Source organism: Podarcis raffonei, chromosome 8 (assembly GCF_027172205.1).
Source record: "Podarcis raffonei isolate rPodRaf1 chromosome 8, rPodRaf1.pri, whole genome shotgun sequence".
NCBI classification, from domain to species: domain Eukaryota; kingdom Metazoa; phylum Chordata; class Lepidosauria; order Squamata; family Lacertidae; genus Podarcis; species Podarcis raffonei.
Window position 1 is genome coordinate 53153229 of NC_070609.1, and position 24385 is coordinate 53177613.

Genomic DNA, 24385 nt, shown 5'->3' on the forward strand with positions numbered 1-24385 from the left:
TCCCCCACCCCGTGTGTGTCTCTGTGTGTGTGTTTGTTATTTGTCTCTGCAAAGCAGAGGAAAAGCCATACAGTTAGCAGTCTTGACAGAAAGTGTTGAGGCACATCAGACAATTAGCCTCACTTTGCAGGACAGAAAGCAGAAATGCTTCCCAACCACCACCTTTTGTTATACCTAGCTGTGTTTAAGGCATATCTTTGCATATGGCATTGTGGCTTTCAGCATGACTTTCTGTTTAAGGTTGTTTTACTGCCGTCTGCCAGTCAACCGTTGGCTTGTGGTTAGCTGTAGTTCTCTTATACAAATATGAGACATTCTTTCTGTTGTTACACACTTACACACACACACACCCCTTTCCTTCTTTTCCTGCTAACCTTCCATCATATATCATTAGTTTCACTTGTGCTCTTAAAGGAGTGATCTGTGCTTCTATTGTTTCCTCTCAAGAAGCCTAGGGAAGGAGAGGTAAGAAGAAGGACATTCCCCAAACCACAGAAAAGCACAATGGATCATTTAGACTGCAGTTCTAACCATGCCTAGTCAGAAGCAGATCCTGCTGATGCCCAAGTAAGTGGGGTTAGGATTGCAACCTTAATCAGTACTTGGGATGTGGACATGTGTTCTGGGCAGCGGTGGCTGCTCTCTCTGTTACAGAGATTGGAGGTATTCCTTATTCTCTTGTCACCTGGGCAGGATTCAGATAACCTGGTGCGCTGCTGGAAGCCATTGCAAGGACTCCCGCTAGTGCAACAGGACTCCCCCCCTCTGTCCCCACTTCTGCCTCCTCCCAATCCACTCTCGAGGGTTGGGGAGAACCCCCAGAGGTGTGGGGTACGGAGAGGAGAAATTGCTGCACGTGCAAGCGGGAATGCTTGTGCTGATGGAATGACCTTTTTAGCACCATGTAGAATTCCACCTCCTACCTTGAAACTTTTAAAGTGCTAGGGTCACATTCCCATGTGGGCATGCCTGTGATGGGTGGGACCAGATGCATTTGTACAGCAGGTTACATTCCAGCCATGTAAAAGCCAGAGGTTTCCATATGGGGACATGCCCCCATCCACACACCCATCTATACATCTTGTAGACAAGCGAGATGCATTGTCACAGTTCAGGGACACATTCAAGCCAGCAAAAACACTTGTTGAGGGTAAAACCTGACGAGTAACCAAAGGACCACATAGAAAGGCCTTGGAGGACCACATTTGGACCCTAGGATTGAGGTCCCCACCCCTGCAATAGAACCATCAGTGTGATGCATGGAGTATGAGTCTAAAATATGGCATACAGGAAACAATGGAGAAAGGAGAGGGAAGCAGAGATGGGTAAACAGGGAAGCAGCGTGTGATGTACAGCTGTTTCAGTTTCCTACACCAAGTAGACAGCCTTTGCCAACCTGGTGCCCTCCTGGTGTTCAGGGCAGCAGTTCTAGGAATGGATCCATATTCATGGAGAACTTCTGCTCCATTGATGACCGTGATTCTGAAGTCCTCCTTTCATTCCTGATTTTTTAAACCAATCTCTATTCTTAAAAGCAGATAAATACTCATTTTTAGACTTTTTAAATAAAAAAAAATACAATTGTGGAAAGTTCGATGCATCTATTCTATAATATGGCCATCTTAAACTCTCCACCATTGTCTCTCTTTTAAAGAGAACTTGGTTGTCATTGTGTTCCAGATCCACACACCACACACCCCTCCCCATATACTTAAAATCTTTGTTCCTGGGAAGAAAAACGAACTTCTGAGCCTGATATTGCCGGTATAGCTGAGTGTAAAGAAATTCTGAATCCTGTCCTTTGAGTAAATTCTCAATCTGACACAATAAACATCAGGAGATTGAATTCACCTAATATATTCTTAATCTCAAATAGAGAAAGGGGGGAAAATGAAACGTGAAACGATTCCCACTGGGGATGCTGTAAATCTTACAAAATACATACGCTTTCTGTTTCAGCATACATCAAAGCGAGGTGGCTCCGGAGATTAGAATATGTTTTTAATCTTAGTTTGATGAGCAAAACTTTCACTGTAATATTTATTATGAGTGGCTTCACTTGTGTTGCCTCTTTTCTTTGTTCTGTTTATACACGGCTTCCTTTCTTCCTGGGGGGAAAAAGAGAGGGAGGGAGAAGAAGTTGGAAGTATCACTTTTCACAAAGCGAAATGATAGTGCAGTGGTTTGTTCATTTTAAGACCAATTGTAAGTCCACGTGGCAGATACAAACTTTCCTTTTGTTGTGCTACCTCCCCAAGGAAAATGCCGCTTTCCAATAGCTTCCCATGACTGCTTCTCATTTCTGTAGGAGTATCAGTAGGTTCAGCTGACTGTGGGAGGATCAAACGGGGAAGGCGAATGGCGGGTTTGAGAAATGTAGCCAATATCTTTTGTTGTTTGCTTAGAAGTTCTGTTTGTTTCCTATGATATTTCCCCCCCCCCTTCCAGGGCTCTGCCACAGAAGAGACCCAGGGTAGGGGAAAACAATGGATGTTTTTGTCCTGTGTCACACAATCTTTTCCCTTCCTCAACCTCTTGAAGATACTTGGGCTGGGAGGTCCGAATACCCCACCCCACACACTGAAAAAATGCACAAGGCTAGCTCTGACCCCAGCAGCTACACCCCCATATTCCGCTTGTCAGAAGTGGCTCTGAATACATATTGGTCTACATGTATAGAGTTCCTCTGTGTGGGAGTGGGGGCTAGCTGGACCAGGGTTTCACCAGGAGCTCTGCACCTATACATGTATACCTTCAAGACCCTGTTATTGCAAGGCACTCTATGTGGGGCTACTCTTGGGCCTGGCCCAGAGGCTGCAGCTGGTGCAAAATGCCGCGGCTCAACTGTTGATGGGGACAGACTATCGCCAGTTCATAACTGCAGTGCTCAATAGCTTGCGCTTGGTGCTTATACAGTGGTACCTTGGGTTAAGAACTTAATTCGTTCTGGAGGTCTGTTCTTAACCTGAAACTGTTCTTAACCTGAGGTACCACTTAAGCTAATGAGGCCTCCCGCTGCTGTTGCACCGCCGCTGTGTGATTTCTGTTCTCATCCTGAAGCAAAGTTCTTAACCCGAGCTACTATTTCTGGGTTAGTGGAGTCTGTAACCTGAAGCGTCTGTAACCCGAGGTACCACTGTACATTAGCAGCCTAGCTCAAGATTCTTGCATCACTTTACAATTGATTAACAATTTGGGCCCAGGATATCTCAAGCACCACCTATTCCCTTGTATCCCTACCCGATCACTGAGGTTTTAGGGGAGTCCGTGTTAGTGGGCCCACATTGGCTTGTATCCACCAGGAACCATGCATTCGGTATTGTGGGACCAATTTTATGGGACTGCCTTCTGGCCAGGGTCAGACAAACTGAATACTTTTTTTATTCCAGCAGGCATTTTACTTGATGTTTGAATTTATAGTTTTCACTGATTCCTATTGTCAGAGGCTCAGGAGCAGAAGAGCAGGGGAGAGAGCAAATAGAGAGCGGAGGAGAGGAATCAGAGGGGAGCGTAGGGGAATATGACAGTGGACCGAGAGATTCCATGAGCTTCTCCAGCGAATCAGAAGATTCCCAGGAGGGGGCGCCTATGGTAAGGGCGAGGCGAATCCCAGAGGGGACGATCCATAAACAGGGAACCAGAGGGGAGTCCCAAAGGAGTAGCGGAGAAGTAGGGCCAGTTCCCCCACCAGAGCACAGTGGGGGAGAAGAGGCATGGGAGTCAGGACCAGCGTCTCCTCCATCGGGGAGTGGGGAGACGGAGGGAAGGGCAGGTCCAGCTAGCCTCCCCGAAAGGGGGAGCAGTGACACAAGTGTAACGGTCAGAAGGAAAGTGGGAGGCTGCGCGCGCGCGCCAAGTTCAAATGTGGAGGAGCGCGGGACAGCAGAAAACCCGGATTGGGAGCCAGGTCCTAAAGCCCGAAAGAGGGGGGAGGAGGAGTCGGGAGAATCAGCGTCAGAAGAATCTCGGAGGGCAGAGACTCCGGCTAGCAGAAGGACCCAGAGAAAGAAGGAACAGAGGAAGAGGTGGAGTAAAGCTAGAATCTTAAGCTGGTGTCAGGGGGGCGGAGATTCAGATGGGACTTCTATGATCTGACGGATAGATGTAGCGTTGCGCGCTGCACGTCTGGAAATGAGACTGAACTTCAATAAAGACTTTTGAACTTGAGCAAGAAGCAGCGTTGGTCTTGTGTGAGCTGGGACCTTGGGCAGCGCTGACAGTAAGTCCCATCTCAATCCAATAAACTCTGCGAGCTCACGGAGATAGGCAAAGATGACGACTGAGGAAAAAGTCAAGCAATTGCAGGAAGCGGTGTCAACGCTCTACGCAGAATTAGCTGCGTCTAGGAAAAAAGAAGAAGACACAGCTGCGCTCTGCCAGGATCTGCAAGCCAGGTGGGACAAATGGGGAAAGGAGGGGCAGCTGGGAGCCAAGCCGGAGGGAGTTAGCCTCGGGAAAAGGGGGGCAAGCCTTGTGACCCATTTTGACGGGAACCTGCAGCAGTACCCTAACTTCAGAGCAGAAGTAGTCTTCGCGCTCAATTTGCTTCGGAAAGATTTTAGAGATGAGGAGGAGAAAGTGGGTTTCATAATCACTCATCTGCATGGGGAAGCTAAGTCGTGGCTGCGAACTTTGCTACGCGAAAATGACCCCGCCCTCAAAGATTCAAGCGCCTTTATTGGAGCCATGGACGCTTGCTTTAAATCAACGGTGGATGTGGATGTCGCTAGAAGGGAAATGCATGGATTGCGACAAGGGAGAGCGACGGTGCGCCAGTATCATTCCCGCTTTTTTGGGTTAGTAAATGTGCTGGGCTGGCAGAAGGACTCAGCTGCCGTCAGGGATCTGTTCTGGGAGGGGCTGAATGGAGCCGTTAAAGATGAACTGGCGAGGGGGGAGAGACCCCAAAATACAACAGAAGTAGTCCAAAGGGCGCTTGCAATTGGGGTGCGCCTGGAAGAACGCCCGTGGAGCAGGGAGGAGGGGCGAAGAGCAAACACGTCAGTTAGAACGACTCCCTTCCTACCCAGAGAGACAGAGCGCGCTCAGTCCACGCCTCCTCTCATAAGTGGAGAGGAGCCAATGGAAATCGGAGGTGCAAGGGCTCAGACAGCAAGCAGAGCCCAGACACCAGGAGCAGTCAAGGCGAAGGCTCCTAGAGGGAGCAGGAAGTGTTACATCTGCGACAGTGCACAGCACATGGCGAAAGAGTGTCCCCAGAGGCTCCAGAAGCACACTGCAGCCTCAGCAACTGTTAAAGGAGGAATTCAGCAGGCAGTTGAGCAGCAGGGAAAAGGCGACGCCTGGTTGGAGATGGAGGCTCTGGGGCTCAACCAGGCGAGTCAGTGAAACAGTCCCCAGAGATTTTGCAGCCCACAGACCCCCTCCCACCCAAACCAGTGGTGCAACTCACTGCATCGCTCCAGCTGCCCGATGGGCTCACCCTGGAGGTCCCTATTACCATTGACTCTGGTAGCAACGCAGACTTTGTAGGGTTGGACTTCGTCAAGCAGCATCGCATAGCACTCCTGCCAGCCACGATGCCCCTAAATGTTGTCACGGTAGATGGCAGGAAGATACTGGGAGGAGAGGTGGTACAGCAAACACCGCCGCTGTTGATGCAAATTGGAAACCACCGCGAAGTCATCACTTTCAACGTCACCCACCTGTCGGACACGCCCATAGTGTTGGGCATGAGTTGGCTGGATAGGCACAGCCCGGCATTAGCGTGGTACCAGCGGCAATTGACCTTCTGCTCTTCCTACTGCGCAGCGCACTGCATCCAGACCTGCCAGGAAGGAGAGGGGCAAGAGGATGCACCGCAGCTACACCTAGGCGTGGTGCAAGCGGTGCCCAACAAGTACAAGGACCTTTTGGAAGTCTTCTGCGAGAAGGAAGCAGACAAGCTGCCTCCCCACAGACCCTACGACTGCAAGATTGACCTCCTGCCAGGGGCGACGCTGCCAACTGGGAAACTGTACTCCATGTCTGAAGACGAAATGCAAGAACTCAGGGAGTTCATAGATCGCAATTTGAAGCGGGGATTCATCCGGGAATCCAAAGCAGTGGGGGGCAGTCCCGTGTTTTTCGTGAAGAAGAGAGACACGCCCGAACGGAGGCTCATAGTGGATTATAGAATCATCAATTCCAGGACAAAGCCCACAGCATTCCCCATGCCCAAAATTGACGACCTGCTCGCGACGGTGAGGAAGGGACGGATCTTCACCAAGTTGGATTTACGAGGGGCCTACAACCTTATACGCATGCGGGAGGGCGACGAGTGGAAGACAGCCATGTTTACGCCTTTAGGAACCTATGAATACAGAGTCATGCCGTTTGGTCTCCAAAATGGCTCCCATTGTTTCCAAGCTTTCATGCACCACGTGCTAGCGGGACTCCTCTACAAGAAGTGCGTCTGCTTTTTAGATGATATCCTGATCTTTTCGGACTCGCAGGAGGCGCACGAGGAGGACGTCAAGGAGGTCCTGCAGAGACTACGGGAGCACAGACTTTACGCCAAACTGGAGAAGTGCCAGTTCGACACGACAGAGGTGGATTTCCTGGGCTACAAGCTGTCCGACAAGGGACTTGCCATGGACAGCGCCAAGGTCCGCTCAGTGTTGGACTGGAAGAGCCCGCGCAACCGGAAGGAGGTCCAGAAGTTCGTCGGTTTCGCCAACTTTTATCGCAAGTTCATCAAGGGGTTCGCGAAGGAGACAGCGGCCATCACGGACACCCTCAGCTCCAAGAAGAAGAAGTTCACCTGGACGGACCAGGCGGAGCAGTCCTTTCGGAGGCTCAAGCGTCTCTTCGCGTCCGAAGAACAGCTGCTACACGTAAACCCCAGCAAACCGATGAGGGTTGAAACGGACGCCTCGGACAGAGCGGTGGGGGCGGTCCTGTTGCAGCAAGATCCGCAAGGGGACTGGAGACCGTGCGCATTCTACTCCAGGAAGCTCAGCACGTCGGAGCAGAACTACACCATCTGGGACAGGGAGTTGCTGGCCATTCATGCAGCTTTCAAGGCGTGGCGGCACTTCCTCGTCGGAGCCAGACACACGGTGCAGGTTCGCACGGACCACAAGAACCTGGAGTACTGGCGCACGGCGAAATTCCTGAACCAGAGACACATCCGCTGGGCGGAGTTCTTTGCAGATTTCGATTTCCGGATAGAATACATCCCGGGAGACAACAACGTCATGGCGGATGCGCTATCCAGGAAGCCGCAGTATCTCGAGGAAGCGGCACCGGCAGCGGCCAAACACATTTTCGCACCAGAGGTGTGGGCGTGCGCTTCAGCCGCAGTGGACCTGGACGCAGTCCGTCGTGCGCTACAGGCGGATTCGTTTGCGCAAACCAAGATGGAGGAGGTGCGAAACGGCACAGCGAGGGACGACGAGTTCCAGATACGCGACGGACTACTCCTCCGCAAAGGGGCTCTCTACGTACCGGGAGAAGACCTTCGCGCGAGAGTCTTGCAGCAGCTGCACGACGCGCCCAGCGCTGGGCACTTCGGCAAGGACAAGACGGCGGAATTAGTCACCAGGGACTTTTGGTGGCCCAAGGTGCGGGGAGAAGTTGCGGATTACGTTTCCAGGTGTGACACCTGCCAAAGGGCCAAGCCAGTACACAGGAAGCCGGCGGGTCTGCTGGAACCGCTGCAGACGCCGCTCGAACCATGGGAGAAAGTGGCCCTGGACTTTGTTACAGATCTGCCCAGTTCGCGCGGCAAAACAGCAGTACTCGTGGTCGTAGACCTCTTCACCAAAATGGCGCATTTCATTCCGTGCGCGAAGGTGGCCACAGCGGAACAGACCGCCAAGCTGTTCATAGACCACGTGTTCAAAGCTCACGGCCTGCCGCGGTCCATCCTGTCTGACCGGGGCCGCCAATTCATCTCGAACTTTTGGCAGAAGCTGCTGGGCATCCTGAACGTCAAGATCAACTTAGCGTCGGCACGACACCCGCAGACCAACGGACAAGCGGAGAGGGTCAACGCCATCATGCAGCAGTACCTGCGATGCTACGCCAATCAACAGCCCTCGACCTGGGTAGACTACCTACCGCTAGCCGAGTTTGCCTACAACAACACGAAGCACGGGTCTACAGGGGTGACACCGTTCTTCGCCAACAATGGGCGCCACCCCAGAACCTTCCCGGGGTTGGAGACCGAGGCAGAGGGGGAGCCACGGGGGGCAGAGCACTTAGCCGCAGAGTTACAGGAGGTCCATGAGCAACTCCGAAGGCACTTGGAACTCGCGAAACACGCCTACAAGATGCAGGCAGACAGGCACAGGAGGGTTGGGGAAGACATACAGGTAGGGGACTGGGTCTGGTTAGCAGCTCAGGCAGTGCCGGCCAGAACGCTAGCTAAGAGGAAGCTAGGACACAAGCAGCTGGGACCTTACCAGGTCGCGGCACAAATCAATCCAGTGGCCTACCGGTTGACACTCCCGGAGGGCTCCAGAATGCACCCAGTCTTTCACAGGTCAGTGCTCACGCCTTACAAGGCGCCCCACAGGTTTCAGGCGCCAGGGACCGCACCAGCTCCACGTAGCCCATCGCCAGCAGGGGAGGGACCACAGAGGGCGACGCCACTCAACGAGGTCACAGAGATTTTGGACTCCAGATGGGGGGAAGAGGGAGTTGAATATCTCCTCGCCAGGGAGGGTACTCCGGCCAGCGCCAACGAGTGGGTGCCGTGCTACGCCGTGGAGGAGCACTATCTCAAAGACGAGTTCCATTCGATCTTCCCACACAGACCCATGCCGGCGGAGTATTTTGACGACTGGCTTTTCACACCCACACTGTCAGCCAGCACGTTCCAAGGTTTCTCCTCAGATGAGGAGCCGACGCCGGGGATGAGCTCCCCGGAGGGGTCGCTCTCGGGGTTTGCCACGGACCGCTCCTATTGGTGGGACACTCAACCAGAAGTGGGGTGGAGCAGGGAACTGCTGAGGGGGCCCTTGCACACAGCCTCACCCGAGGGACCGGGGGGAGAGGAGGACATGGACGTGTGGGGGGAGGATCTTGGTTTTGAGCACGACAGCAGAGAAATGGAAGCAGAGGAAGTCGACGTCGACGAACCCATCGTGGGGGGGCCTGATCCCGCTGGACGGTTGCACACCAGGGAGAGAGAACGGAAGCCAGCACTCACACCCCCAGCGCTGGAGCACCTGGAACCCACACCCGAAGAGGGGGAGGGGGGAAGGGGGGGCTTCGAGGGGGGGATGGATGTCAGAGGCTCAGGAGCAGAAGAGCAGGGGAGAGAGCAAATAGAGAGCGGAGGAGAGGAATCAGAGGGGAGCGTAGGGGAATATGACAGTGGACCGAGAGATTCCATGAGCTTCTCCAGCGAATCAGAAGATTCCCAGGAGGGGGCGCCTATGGTAAGGGCGAGGCGAATCCCAGAGGGGACGATCCATAAACAGGGAACCAGAGGGGAGTCCCAAAGGAGTAGCGGAGAAGTAGGGCCAGTTCCCCCACCAGAGCACAGTGGGGGAGAAGAGGCATGGGAGTCAGGACCAGCGTCTCCTCCATCGGGGAGTGGGGAGACGGAGGGAAGGGCAGGTCCAGCTAGCCTCCCCGAAAGGGGGAGCAGTGACACAAGTGTAACGGTCAGAAGGAAAGTGGGAGGCTGCGCGCGCGCGCCAAGTTCAAATGTGGAGGAGCGCGGGACAGCAGAAAACCCGGATTGGGAGCCAGGTCCTAAAGCCCGAAAGAGGGGGGAGGAGGAGTCGGGAGAATCAGCGTCAGAAGAATCTCGGAGGGCAGAGACTCCGACTAGCAGAAGGACCCAGAGAAAGAAGGAACAGAGGAAGAGGTGGAGTAAAGCTAGAATCTTAAGCTGGTGTCAGGGGGGCGGAGATTCAGATGGGACTTCTATGATCTGACGGATAGATGTAGCGTTGCGCGCTGCACGTCTGGAAATGAGACTGAACTTCAATAAAGACTTTTGAACTTGAGCAAGAAGCAGCGTTGGTCTTGTGTGAGCTGGGACCTTGGGCAGCGCTGACACCTATATATATATATTGTATTGTATCTTTGTAAACCATTTAGGGACTATTGTAGTTAAGTGGTATATAAATTGAGACAGTTCAGGAATTGGTGATCTATTTTCACTGTGTGTGTGGTAGTCCAATAAATGAAGCTACATCACCTGGGCTATTATTTCAGCAGCCAGGAGGCCTAAACAGCTTGCAAGATCCCGTGCCCTTCTTGTCTGAATTCTCTTCCTGAGCAAAGCAACATTTATGTACGGTAAGCCTTTGTTTATTTCCACATGTAGACACGCTCAATCCAGATAGCTCAATGAAGATGTCAGCCCAGGATGCCGCAGCGGTGAAAAAGGCAAATTCTATGCTAGGGATCATTAGGAAAGGGGCTGAAAATAAAACTGCCGATATCATAAAGCTGTTACACAAATCTATGGTGTGACCGCATTTGGAATACTGTGTGCAGTTCTGCTCGCTTCACCTCGAAAAGAACATTGCAGAGTTGAAAAGGGTTCAGAATACGGCAACCCAAAAGTTTTTATTCCTCTCATTTATAGCACTAGAACTCATGGACTGAAGGTAGGAAGACACAGGACACATAAAAGGAAGGACTTCTTCATTCAGTGCACAGTGGAACTTGCTCCCATAGGAGGCAGTGATGGCTACCATCTTGGATGGCTTTATAAGAAGAGGTTTAGACAAATTCATGGAGAACTGGAGGCAGTAATGTTTCTGAACACCAGTTGCTGGAGGAGACCACAGGAGGAGGGAGTGTGCTCTCATGCTTCAGTCCTGTGTGCAGGTTTCCCACAGGCATCTGCTTGACCACTATAAGAACAGAATGCTAGACTGGATGGGCCAATGCTCTTCTTGTGTTCCCTGTTTTACTCTTTTCTATTGCCAAACCGAGTGGCTCATGTTTAAAAATGACTATGCAAAAGCCGCAAAGAGGTGCCCAGATGGTGATACCTGGTATCACGACACGGCCTAATTGATCAGAAACTACCAGGCATAAATCGGGCAATCTGCTCTCTCCCTCCTCCCTTTGTTTTGTTTTTACCCCCCCCCCTTAATAAAAACCTAAAATTTCAAGTTGCCGGAATGAAACACGCCACATCTTTAGAGGTCAGATGGGGCTGAAACTCGAACAGCTGTCTGACAAACATCCTGGATTGTTTTTAATTGTCTCCCCTTTCTTTGACAGCAGTAATTCTTGTTTATATTGTCAAGAGGCTTTTTCCCTCAGCGCAAGTGCGCCATCCTCCGAGGTCACATGCTTAACCCCTTGGCATGGCTACAATATAAATGGCCCCCTTTTGTTTTCATTAATACGTATCCAGAGTAGTATATGGGCAGAATGCAAGGCAAGGGGGCATTCACAATACTTAAATAACTTATTGTTAAAAGGGGGGAGGACCAAAGAAAGCATATTTTTTTGTCTCTGTCTCGTGGTGGGTTGGTGCAGGCTGCTTGATTGATTTGCCAAGGGAGAGGACTTTTGTGTGGCATGTTGATCTTTTGACCTGGAATACATCTTACTGACCTTACAGGTTCACTCTCTTTCTTCCTCTCTTAAGACAACTTTTGTTATTCTAATACATCCAAAACAGTAGGAATAGCTAAGGTTGGCTTGTTTTTGGGCCCACCCCAAAGGTGCTGGCTTGGGTGGGGGTGTGCACAGACTGCTTGCATTCCTTTTTCATACCTTAACACCTGATGTGCCACCAGATAAAATTTCTTTGCAACACGAGAGAAATGGGACACCCAAATGAAACAATTCCCAGAGGGGTAGCCATGTTATTTAGTCTCTTAGCAGCAAAAACAATCCGAGAGTCTTGTGGCACCTTTTAAAGACTAACAGATTTAGTGCGGCTTAAGTCGTCGTGGACTCAAGCCCACTTTGTTAGATACATGAAGTGTGAATTCTTAGCTGGCAGGAACATAGAGGAGAAAATTATAATGTGGAAGTTGAATGGCAATAAAGGTGCTAATAATAATAATAATAATAATAATAATAATAATAATAATAATTTATTATTTGTACCCCGCCCATCTGGCTGGGTTTCCCAGCCACTCTGGGCGGCTTCCAACAAAGATTAAAAATACATCAAAATGTCACACATTAAAAACTTCCCTGAACAGGGCTGCCTTCAGATGTCTTCTAAATGTCAGGTAATTGTTTATGTCTTTGACATCTGATGGGGGGGGCGTCCCACAGGGTGGGTGCCGCTACCTAGAAGGCCCCCTGCCTGGCTCCCTCTAGCTTTGCTTCTCGCAATGAGGGAACCGCCAGAAGGCCCTCGGTGCTGGACCTCAGTGTCTGGGCGGAATGATGGGGATGGAGACGCTCCTTCAGGTATACTGGGCCGAGGTGATAACTGGAGCTTGAATATATGCTGAATAGACACTCTAGCCTTTTACAGTAGTAGAATCATAGAATTGTAGAGTTGGAAGGGATCCCAAAGGTCATCCAGTCCAACCTTTTGGGCTCTGACTACTGGCCCGGTTGGGTCACAACATTAATCTCTGCTCCTGCAGGACCCTGTCATTTATCAATGCAAGCTCTTCCACTGAAACCTGAGGTTGTGCATTCAGCTGAAATATGGCAGTTCTGTATGTTTCCAGGTCATTAAAAAAAAAGTGCTTCCCCCAACCCCCTGATTTTTCTTTAAAAAAGTTTGAAAGTTTATTTTATTTTATTTAAGAATGTAAATAACAATTTAGGGTTTGGGGCTTCAGCTTTAGAACCACCAAACTCCTTGATGTGTTTCAAGTGTGCTTTCTGAAAGACATACTGGCTCATTCTTAGCAAACCCAGCTGAGGAATATGCCCTTGGTATTTTTATATGAAAGCTTCATTTTGCAATTGTTCCTCTGTGTAAATGGAACGTATAAATATACCGAGGAAGGCAAAGGAAGCTATTATCTCTAGAAGATGAGCCAATAATATATGCTTATCAAAGCAGAACACTGCTCTGAAAAACTGCAAGTTATACTTCAGTGAGGATTCATGCCAGAAGCAAGAGCAGTTTACGGTGGTCTCGCCCCTCCCCCTTTCAAATTGCATTAATCAGGGTAAAAAAACAAAAGCATCTCTCTCTTTCTGTTGTTCATGTTTGTTTACCTAATTGCAGCTGAAGAAAAATCCAGGTATAGATCTCTGAAATGGGAGCTTAATTACCGGGTTACTATTTTTGCATCCAAAGTGGAAATACTGAATGTGTGAAGCGAGGGAACAGGACCACCTCCCCCCACCCGGACCTTTGCAAATTCACGAGTTCTTCTACACAGAGAATAGAGACATGCAGTTTGTATGTGCATAGGCTGTTTCCCTGAAACAGTGACCCTGCAAAATCTGGCATTCTGACCTTGGTTTCCAGTAGTTTTTGGATGAGCTTAGGGTTGCTTTGACTCATAGCTAAGGCAAGGCTGGCTGATATTCATGATCTCACAAGTATGAACACAGGAAGCTGGCTTATACTGAGTCAAACCACCAGTCCATCTAGCTGAGTATTTTCCACATGGACTAGCTGTGGCTTCCCAGGGCTTTGGGCAGGAGACAATTCTGGACATGCTTGGGATTGAACCTGGGACATTATATTCTACAAGGAATTTTTGACTTAGTTCTTGCATAGGGAACATATGTTCAGCCTTGTAGGCAATCTTTGGGTTCAGGATACAGAGGCTGAGGAACAAAATCACACGCTATGCTATGGTCTATTCAGAATGTTTGCAAATATGGTGACTTGTTTCCCTTGTGAGAAGTTAGATCCTCAGCAGGATCCTTTTGCAAATGAGACTTTCTTTGTTGTGTCCTCTTGCTTTCAAAAAAGATTTTCACCACCATCCTGACACACACATTCCTGAATGTTATTTATACTTCGTATTATCTTCTGTCTCTGGGTTCACTACATCTTTTGATGGTTTTGATGTTTTGAGAGGTGAGGGAGATCACAGGCAAATCAGAATCCTGTTCATCTATAGATCTGACAGTACAAGTCCAGGTCTGACCAACTGGAGCATCTTTTCCAACTCGGTTCTCACACTGGGATGGAAAGTCATGGCAGAAAACTTGTGCCACCAATGCAGTGATGAACAAATATGTCAATTTCTGTTTCTCATTTCTTCAGCATTTAGTTCAGGTCTCCACATTTTTGCATCCATTTGCAATTTGAAAACAAAAAGTCTGCATGGAAACGAGTCGGTATCGTAGTGCAAATTTCCCCTACTACTGACATTTTTCAAGCAATGTTAGCTAAAATAATGCAATTTATATGTTATTTTCAGTAATACGGCCATTTTAAAGTGCAGTTCCTTTAATCTGCACCTTTTTTTGGTACACATTATTAGGCTGGAGAACTGCATCACAAAATCCAGGTCAGTGCTAACCTCAAAGAATAGCTGTGTTGTGGTTCACATACTGCTTAGAAATTAGTTAGGTTATCATCATTAAATCTGAAACGAACTGAATTTCTACCCCATTCCTACCAACTCATGGATCACTGTCCAAGAGACCCTCCTGCCCCTTTCTGAAACTGGAAGACCTCTGTACCTTGAGGTCCCTTCCAGGTGCTGTTCTGATTCTGAACACAAAATGCCTCAGCAGTGACTAACAGAGCTCTGCTTTGGAGGGTGTGGGGAGATATCAGGGAGCAGGAGTGTGTGCACAGTTGAATTTATTTTTTAAAGTTGATGATCAGGGGACCCAGCCCAACCCTTATTCCCAAATGAGGGAGCCTTCCTTGAAACAGCTATTTGGCTGAGGCCCAGTGTGGATAGATATTTGCTTAAAGGTCAATGAAGGTTTTCTGTGGACAGCTGCTGTATCTTTTACCACCTTTGTTATCGGTTGGCATCTGCCTGTCTCGGGAGACAATGTAAGTGTGCACCTTTGGTGGTGAAGCCAAACCGCTGGAGAGTTACAGTGTCTGCTGTGGCTGTAGAGACCAATACAGGAGAGGCATGTTTTGTTGCAGCTGGAGCAGAGGAAGACATCCAGTTGTGCTGTTGCAGGTGTACCATGGTGTTTTTTCTTCCTGCATTCCTCCTAGCGGTCGTTCCACTGCTGTGGATGCACAACCAGATAGTCTGTCTCCAGGCACTGTGGTCGTCCATAAGGGATTCCCACAGGGAAGGGTTAATGTTGCCAGCCTTCATGTCATGTTTGCAGACATCGTTGTAACACAGAGTTGGTCTGCCAACAGGCCTGGTGCCTGAAGGCAGCTCCCCATAGACCACTTCCTTGGGGATCATGCCATCTCCCATTCTGTGGACATTACCTTTTTTTATTAGTTGACCTATTTTCTTAGAGAACTCCCACAGACTTAGACAGAATGTCCTTCTGTGTGGACGTCTTTAGGAGTAGGGCCTTCTCATTTGTCTTTCCTACTTTCTTAAAGTACATAACCTGAATAAGCCAACTTTTCCACTGAGATACTGGGGGGGGGGGGATTTATAGATTTTTCTATTTGTGGGGAATCCCCCACCAAGGTGGAAATGGGATTTCCCACCATACACTTCTTTTGGGAAGCAAAGGTAATATTGACATCTACAGTGTATATAAAAGATGACTTCTTAAAACGCTGCTAAGTAAATATTTTGGATAATGGAAAGTGCCAAAAGTAATGTTCCTGCCGATGTATGTCGGATACTGCCAAAAAGAGCTTTGTGGAGAGGATTAAACATTTTAGCATTGTCATTTTAAGTGGCTTCAAAGGGAAACAGTATTCTTCCTCTATTGCCGTTTTAACTGCCGCAATGAAAACAGAGAGACCCAAAGAGAGAGACTTTTGTTTTGGAATTTGACATCTATGTCGAGTAGGCACCTCCTCCACTTACTTCCTTATTCATTTGGGTTCATTAATGGATACGGACAAGTATATATAAAACTTCCCCTCTAACCCTCGGCACTCTATGTATGCTCTAACAATAAAGGCCTTGACTGTCTGTTATGGTTTAGTCATACAGGCCACATGACCTGGAAAGCTGTCTGAGGGCAAACACCCTAACCACTGCTACAGGTAACAAAGGTGTATTCAGGGTTGGGTTACTCACAAGGCGACTGTGGACCCACAGGTGAGTCCTCACTATTTTTCCTGTGCCTGGACCTCTTAGCACCAGCACTTTGAAGACTGAAGGGTGGCTCCATCTTCTCCACCTCTCAGAGCTCCAAGAGGGCTCTTCTGAGGGGTCCTCTGTACTGGTTCCAGGAGAGCTCTTCCTGTTCATCAAGGTCCTTGACCTGTGGAGTGGGTCTGGTTTATCCTTCAAGGACTTGGTGTCTGGCACCAGGTCACGGTTAAGCATGCCATTCTTATGTGGTCTTTCAAATAATATTCCTTAATACTGGGGAGGCCTTTGTGACTGAAGCACCTTACTTCTAACCTTTTGATGTGCTTCCCCTCCCTTTGCTATGTTTACCTGTTGCTGTTTTATTTGTACTCCATTCTACGAAAGCTTCATGGTATCCCAAGTCTCATCATTTTTTTTTGCTTCCATCACAGATTAATAGGGCCATCCCTCTGGAAACTTTGCAAATCACTTGAGATTTTGAGATGGAGGGTGATATCACCATGTTTTAAATAAACAAACTAAAATTCCATAATTCATTTTAGGTTAAATTAGAGTCCTTGCCAAGTTCATCTCATTCCCCCCCCCCAAATCCCTGATGTGTGGGGTCTTATTTGACCCCAGTATTTTACCCTCCATGTGTAGTTGAATAAGTGAGTTCTGATCTGAGTACTACTCAGAGTAGACCCATTGACGTTAATGGACATGGTTAACTTTGTTAGGACTATTAATTTCAAGGGGTCTACTCTGTGTAGGACTTAGTTGGATACAGCCCAACAAGTCAATCTTCCAGCAACATAATTCCAGAGAAACATGCTTTTTAAATTAATAGATTGATCTTGTTTCTTTAACGAAGCCTTATGATTTGTCCTTTCAGCTGATAGGAAGCCTGTATGTGTTTTGTATTTTTCATTAAGGTTCCCCCACCCCATTTCTATTTTTGTTTATTTTATAGGTTCTTTGAGGGTAGCTGATGTTTTTACCTGTTGTCATGATTTCTATGACTCCGGGGGAGAAAGCTCTTAATAATAATCTCTTGCCTGTTAGCTCCCATGAGTCTGTCTTCATTGTATAGGCTGCATATCGCAACTGTAAGAGTAGAATGTACTGAGCTTTAAACAAGTCTATTAGGCTCACCGCAGCCAAGAAGGAAAAAGAAAAAGAAACCCTTGGAAAATTGCTGAAAGGAAAGAAAAAGGCTTGGCTGGGGGGTGGGGGGAGAAGCAACAATTTTGTAAACCCTGCAAAGGTCAGAAAAAGGCTTTTGGTAAGTATGCAGAGGCTAGAAATCAAATCCCATTTCCTATCATAAGAAACCAGTTGTTTTTAGCAGCAGTGGTTAATGTACTATATGTGAAAGATTTAAGACTCGCTGGAAAAGCTTTGCTCCTGTTTTATTGGGCTGCTATTGAAAAGCCAACAGCATAACTTCAACTAGGTGCTTTGAGATTTCTTAATGGGCTGTCAAGGGCAAGACACCAGGTCTGTGCTATACTAGCTCTTTCCTGTACATTAAAACAACAGGGGCCAAAATGATCATATACAGAAGTATGAATTACTTGATGCGTTCCCTGTTCCATATGGTCCGCCGTGTCTTCGGCAATTAATCATGTTACAGAATCAGTTGAGTGCTCTCCGAAGCATTGAAGTCAACATTTTAGTTATACCTGTGCAAGGCGAAGGGTGGGGAGGTAAAAGGGGTTGCAGGCGTAAAAGTAGCAGGATGAGAAGTTTCTGGCGCCAACGTCTGAGCAGCTGGATTTTATAAACAATTTCTTTTCTCCCCCCTCCCCTTTCCTCATCACTTCTCTGCTCTCCTCCCTTTGCTTTCTTCCACTCCACACAGTACCATTTTTCAACATGGTCCCCCCTCCGCTCCCAAAAAGTTGTTGAGTGAAACTTTGATATCAAGCATGACATGCTGTAAACAAAATAGGACCAGTGTTTGAGCGTAATATGTCCAAATTGCTGGGTGATAACTTAAAACATGCCAGCCACTTTCACCATAGCAATTGCCAACACGGCCCCGTTACATACTGTGTATACCGATGAGATATACAAGCTACCATTGATATACACCTTCCAAGTCCTAGCCAACATGTATGCCTTCGAGATCTCAAGTTAAATTCTACTTTTAGTTGCATCCAACTCTTGTCACGATACTGTCATTTCCCCCACCATAAAGCAACCAAAACAAGCTGGACAATTAGCAGAAGGTGAATCTCACTGCTTGCAAACACATGTCTTATCCGCACCGCCATTTCTCTTTGCTATTGATTATTGGCTGTTGGACTGCTTTCCTTGAAGTGGGAAGAGCTTAGCAAGGGCTCAGAGGTTTATCCTGCTAATCTCTTTGGAAATACTAACGAGTACATTAGATCTCCTGGTGAAAACCTCATTTGTTGACAAAATAAAGCAAGACTCTGAAAATGGAACAGCCTTCTCTGCTCTGGTTTAAATCTGGAGTATTTGTTTTCCAGAACACAGAGAGAAATGAAATATGTGGAATCATGGCACTGCCCTGGAGTGGCTGTGACAGGAGCCCAGAGCTTTTTCAGGGCACCAAGTTAATTGATGAGAATAATGATTCTAAAAAACGCTGCTTGTGACTTTCCAATGGCAAGCAATGTCTTGTTATCTCTGTTGGGGCCTATTCAGGATGTGCTTTCACCAGCATAGGGAGCAGAGGAAAGATAGCTTCATCAGGTCCTAAGCATTAGCACCCTCCAAAAAGCCTCTGCTGAGAGACTGATGAGATAAAGCAGACCTGCAGGGTTTGTTTGTTTGTTCTGCTGACCTTGTGTGCCAAGCACATCTTGGGGGAAGAAGAGGGATGCTCTGAACCAAAGCTGAGTCCAGTTTTCAAATCTGAAGGCTTCACTCAACATTGGGTAAAACAAAGTTTCTGTAGACAATTATCTGTCATTAAAGATCATTACATGGACGAAGAACCCAGAGTTGACCTTTCTTTGATAGCGTGCAAAGCATTCAGAAGAAGACTCTCCCATCTTCTGGGGACAGGAGTCATACCAGTAAACTTTTTGATGGATTCCTTTTAAAAAAAAAATCATCAGTGTTGATTTGAGGAAATGGCTTTCCCAGTTGATAACATCTTTGACCACATTTCTTGAACTCTTGACCTCTCACTGTCAGGGCACATCTTTTCACCTTCTAACACTTTATTTAACTCAGGTTCCTAAAATGGGATGAACATTGGAAACCCTTTAATGAACCATATTTTTTCTCTTAGGCTTCAATCCTGCCCACGATTTCAGCAAAAAAAGTCATTTGGAATCTGTTGGGTGCAGCCATCTAATTATAGACATGGCTATTTTGGGTTTTGTGTTAATTATATTATATGGACTTAATTCTTATTTTTAAGAAATTGCTTAATAGAATTAGTAATAAATTAAGGATAGTAGGAGGGTGGGAAATAACAACAACAGCATTATTATTATTATTATTATTATTATTATTATTATTACATTGTCTTTTGATTGGGGTTGGGCAAACCCACTGAGGCTTTCTCCAGCTTGACTCAGGGTTTTTTTCTGACCTCATCTCTCCCCCTTTCAAATGGGAAAATTCCAGAAAAGTCCACTAAATCCAAACTGGGCCCTTCAATTTCTCCACCCCTTGAAACAAGATGGTCAGTCAGATGCTAGGTTTTGGACTGCTTGGACTGCTTCAAGTAGGCAGCTTGTTCTGACAACTTCCAGAGCAAAGTTGAGCCATGTTCAAGCCTGGACAGCTGCCATAAGCCCTATCCCATCCCAGTGAAGAATTGATCTCTGCGAGTCTCGAACTCCTTTATTTAGCAGATGTTACTCTCTTAGCGAACCTGTTGGGCTCTCAAGTCATCAAGAATAGGTGAACATGGGGTCTTGGGCATTTGAGAGTGTCATCTCCAGGTAGATCTGGGAAAGACCACTGCCTGAAACCCTGGAGAGCCACTACCAGTCAGTGTAGGCAATACTGAGTGAAATGGATCAATGTCTGATATTGTATTAAGCAGCTTCCAGTGTTCCTTTCAACTATCTAAGACGCATGCCCCACTGCACACCCACTAAGGAGAGCACATCAGTGAATTCTGCTGGACTTAGTTCTGTGTAAAAAATGCATAGTATCTGGCCATAAAAGTGATTTATATGTTAGATTCTTTTACAGTTTTACATAGCTGTAAAATTGCTTAAAAGAGACATGCCTGTGTTTTCAACACCCGGACAGTGTTTTTCTTAATGCAAACATTATTTTGCTGAATGATTCATTTTATTAACAAGGGGAGGGGAAGAATAAGAAGCAGTTAAAAGGGAGAAGTAGGAAATCGCTATACAAATCAGCATTACAGAGATTTTCTACTTCTTCTTGTCTGTAACAGGTGAAGTTCAAGAAAAATTAAAATGTTCCCCCCGCAGTCATTAGAGGTGGGGTGGTGGTGGAGGGGAGCAAGCCTCATGCACACTTTCTAATAACAATTCACCCATACAAGGACAAAAGAAAAGCAATTCTGTCTGGCAAAAATGTGAAAATTACACCTAGAATGCCTGGTCTGTGGTATTACTTAGGGCAACGATGCTTTGAGGTTTTACCGTGCATTCCGTGTACTTTGATTAAAAACCAGATAGATGGTGGCCATTTTGACCATCATTTACTGTATTGATTTGGGAGCTGGGGAACCGTAATAAAAAAAAGAAAGAAGGGCCATTGATTTACTGTCTCTATTTGCTTATGGGCTTTTTAATTAATTTTATGCTTTGTTTCCTATTTTTGGATTGTAATGTTTATGGCCTCCCCCCTTTCTCTTTTCTTCCAACCCACCCCTCTCCCTTGCTCCCCAAGACAAGCCTACTGCTCTGTGAATTCAGGAAAGAGGAACAGGCGGAGGAACAAAGGAATGAACGAATCAGCTGCCTCCTGCCCATTCTTGAAGAGCGTCAGGAGCTACGGCAGGATTGGCTTGCAAGGTGAGGACGTGATGCAGGCGTGCCTATTTTAGGGGTCTGGCGGCACCTCAGCCCCCTCAATTTTTGTTTTAAAAGGGCCAGGCCCCCTCAAAGTTGAGGAGTTAGTAAGCCTGTTTCCGGCCTGTACTGCTTTAGACTGGTGGTGGGGATTCACTTGATGGAATTCTCTTTGAGAGCTGGAAAGACGTCGAAAGCTGGCATGCTCAAGCAAGGCTAGAACTCTTCACCTTGATGTCTAGTTTTCTAAGTGCAGAGACGTTGTTTTTATTTTCTACAGAACATCATTGTGTATGCGGTTATGTTTGCCCCATCCCTGACCTGAAGTTCACCAATTGCTTTTCCCACACCCAAAAGAACTTGGCCTATTTCTCAGTTGACTTTAGCTCACCATGTGTTGATGATGGTGATGGTAGAAGGGACTAAAAGCACACTGCAGGGTTGTTGTCAGCCAAAACTTTAATTTGGGTTGCCTCTTGCATTTAAAGTGAGATTTTATTAAATACTGATTGATACTTTCCCTTCCTTTTTCTAAAAAAAAATGAAAATTTATTTGGCCATCCCTCTACTGTTGCATTTTCAAAACAAACGGTTATCTGCAAAACATATTTGTGTGTTGGGCCCTGCACCGTAGATACATTTTTGTGCATGAGAAAATTGAAAACAAGAATTTGACAGTTTGAGAGAGCGTTATATGGCTGGGAGATTGGGGCACACACAGATCTGAGTACAAATTTGTGTGAAATGTTGTATATAAATAAACTGATACGACCCAGTAAAACAGCAGCAAAAAAGAAAGGGGGGGGTGGGAGCAGCAAAATATATCCAGCAAATCATCATCTTCTGTCAAATGTCTGGGAGAAGTGATAAAGGTGTGTGTTTTTTACTTGGTGCCAATAGAATGTTAATGATGGTGTCAGGTAGATCTTACTGGAAAAAGCATTCCACAAACTGGGAGCCCCAGTGGAGGAGAACTGTGCTTTGTTTCTACCCTCCAAAACTCCCTTATAGGGAGCACCCAGAGGAGGACCTCAAAAGACGTCCAAAGAATACAGACAGGTTCATAATGGGAGAGCCACTTTGAAAGATAATTGAGGTCTGGAGCTGAGTTGGGCTTTCTATGTTAAAAAAAAAAGCACTTTGAATTGAGCTAGTGCATCTGTGCCTAGATTGGTGTTTCAAACTAGCAGCGAATGCCCACTTTCTCGGGACAACACCGTACCAGATGTTGGTTTCCTCAAACCAGTTAAATGGATTTCTCTCAGGGAGCCTCTTTGTGCAGATGGGTTCTACCCACCAGATTTAAGGTTTTAGAAGTTTCGCCTTCAGTTCCACAGGGTCTGTGCCCAGCAGCGAATACCTCCTCTCTTTAGACTGAGCACTGTGGGTTAGAAATGTAACAAACTAAAAATGGAAAAGTCAGGGTAGTGTGTGCACATACATATATTTTAAAGAAAACATAACAAATGTAACTCAGTGAGTGGATCAATTTAGCAGGACAAATAATCACCAAGCAGCACCGTAGGGAGATGAGGGGGAGAGGACTCCCTCTTGGAAAGAATCTAGTTACACGGTTTTCTGGCCTTTTCCCTTACAACTACCAATTTAGTCAGAAGCTGGAGCCAACAGACATAATTTAGCTTCTAGAACAAAAATGGTAAGTACTTTGCAGGCATCAGGGTGGAGAGGGGAAGGGGAGGAACAGGGGGCATGTGGGGGAGAGACTTAGCAGCAGACGAAACGCAGGCCTCATTAAAACTAAACACCTGAAAGAAAATTTCAAGAGCATGGTGTTTTGAAAGCCTTAGAAAAGACAGTGCCCCCAGAGTATTAAATAACTGTAATCGGTTTCCCCTCTCCTCTGACTCACATTTGATGTTTCTCATCACACTGACCTATCTTAAAGAGTCCCATCCATATGATCCACATAAACAGACTGTTACCATATCCCGCACTTTTTACCTCTTCAAAGGTTCGGAGAGATGTCTGGAATGGAGGCGCTGACGATAGTAGCCGTCAAGCGTTCGCTGGGGTGGTGAAAGTTATAAAACATCCGCCGAGGCTCTGGAGGAGCAGCCCCTGTGTTTTAGAGATCAGCCTATTGTGTACTTTGGAATTACACAAGAAAAATGTGCTTCGACAGGAAATAATTAGCGCTTGTCAAAGGCCAGGCAATAGGTTATAGTATTTTACTTTCAGCAAGCCATCAGGGGATCAGCCAGATTAGATAATAGATTTTTTTCTCTCTCCTTTTCCCCTTCTCTGGAAGTTAAATACAGATGACTCTAATTACCTTACGTTGTGCATTAGAGAAGACATATTATGAACAATGCAACTTGGAGAAATTTAGGTCAAGTAGATCAGAGGGAAAACAGCCAGAGCTGGTTGGGAGGCGGGGGGAGAGACTCTGTAAGTCTTCGTGTATATTTAACGGGTTTATACAAGTACTGTAGTTTTGGCTGTGAGCTCCCATGTAAAACTGGAAATTTGAGATGTGTGTCCCACTAAATCATATTCCTTTTCTTCCCCAGAGTTTTCACCCTATATTGTCCTGACACTCAAGTAATGGCTGTAGCCCTGAGTAGCTAATTTGTGGCCTCTCAGAAGGTGTTGAACTCTGACTCCCATCTGCCACAGCCAGTGTGGGCAATGACCAGGGAAGACCTGAGTTGCAGTCCTGCATTGTCTAGAGAGCCACGAATTAGCCATGCCTGCTAAAGAGCAGGGTTGGCCAATGCAGTGCCCTCCAGATGTTGAACTACAACTCCCACCAGTCCCAGCCAGCATAGGCAAAGGCCCACTGGAGAAAGCCTACTGTAATGGAAGGGGCGCTGCCCTATTGGGGAAGTGCTTGAATCCAGTGGTGTAATGGGATTGCGGCTCTGTTGCAGTTTCTGGACTGGATTCTTCAGACTATGAAGTTAAGAGTAGCGCAGCCTCCTAAAGCCATGGAGATGGTGGCAAGCTGGGGTTCTCCACGTGCTGGAGTCATTTGAGCTGGGTGCTGAGGGCAGCTTTTACCTTCTCCCTGCCTCCTCTGAGTTTTATTTATTTATTGCAGAGAATTGTAGAGTTGAGGGTCATCTAGCCCAACCCCTCGCAGTGTAGGAATGTCAGCCAGAGCATGACTGATGGCCATCCAACCACTGCTTAAGGAGGGCTCACCACCTGCTGCTCTACTGCCAAACAATAGAACATACTTAAACAATTTATACATTATACCACTTAACTACAATTGTTTTTAAGCACTATATATACAGTGGTACCTCGGGTTACATACGCTTCAGGTTACATACGCTTCAGGTTACACACTCCGCTAACCCAGAAATAGGTTAAGAACTTTGCTTCAGGATGAGAACA

At 47.1% G+C, this 24385-nt stretch overlaps 1 protein-coding gene across 10 annotated transcripts in view; it reads left to right on the forward strand.

Annotated features, from left to right (window-relative positions):
• Window positions 1-24385, forward strand: part of FTO (FTO alpha-ketoglutarate dependent dioxygenase) — a 246328-nt gene that overhangs the window by 87003 nt on the left and 134940 nt on the right. For 9 of the 10 annotated variants that reach the window (XM_053400100.1, XM_053400102.1, XM_053400104.1 and 6 more), the window contains one exon: window positions 20904-21028. The exons of the other annotated variant lie outside the window; for it this stretch is intronic. In XM_053400100.1, coding sequence (XP_053256075.1) covers window positions 20904-21028 — 125 coding nt within the window. The remainder of the gene's footprint in view (window positions 1-20903; window positions 21029-24385) is intronic. 10 annotated transcript variants of the gene reach the window in all.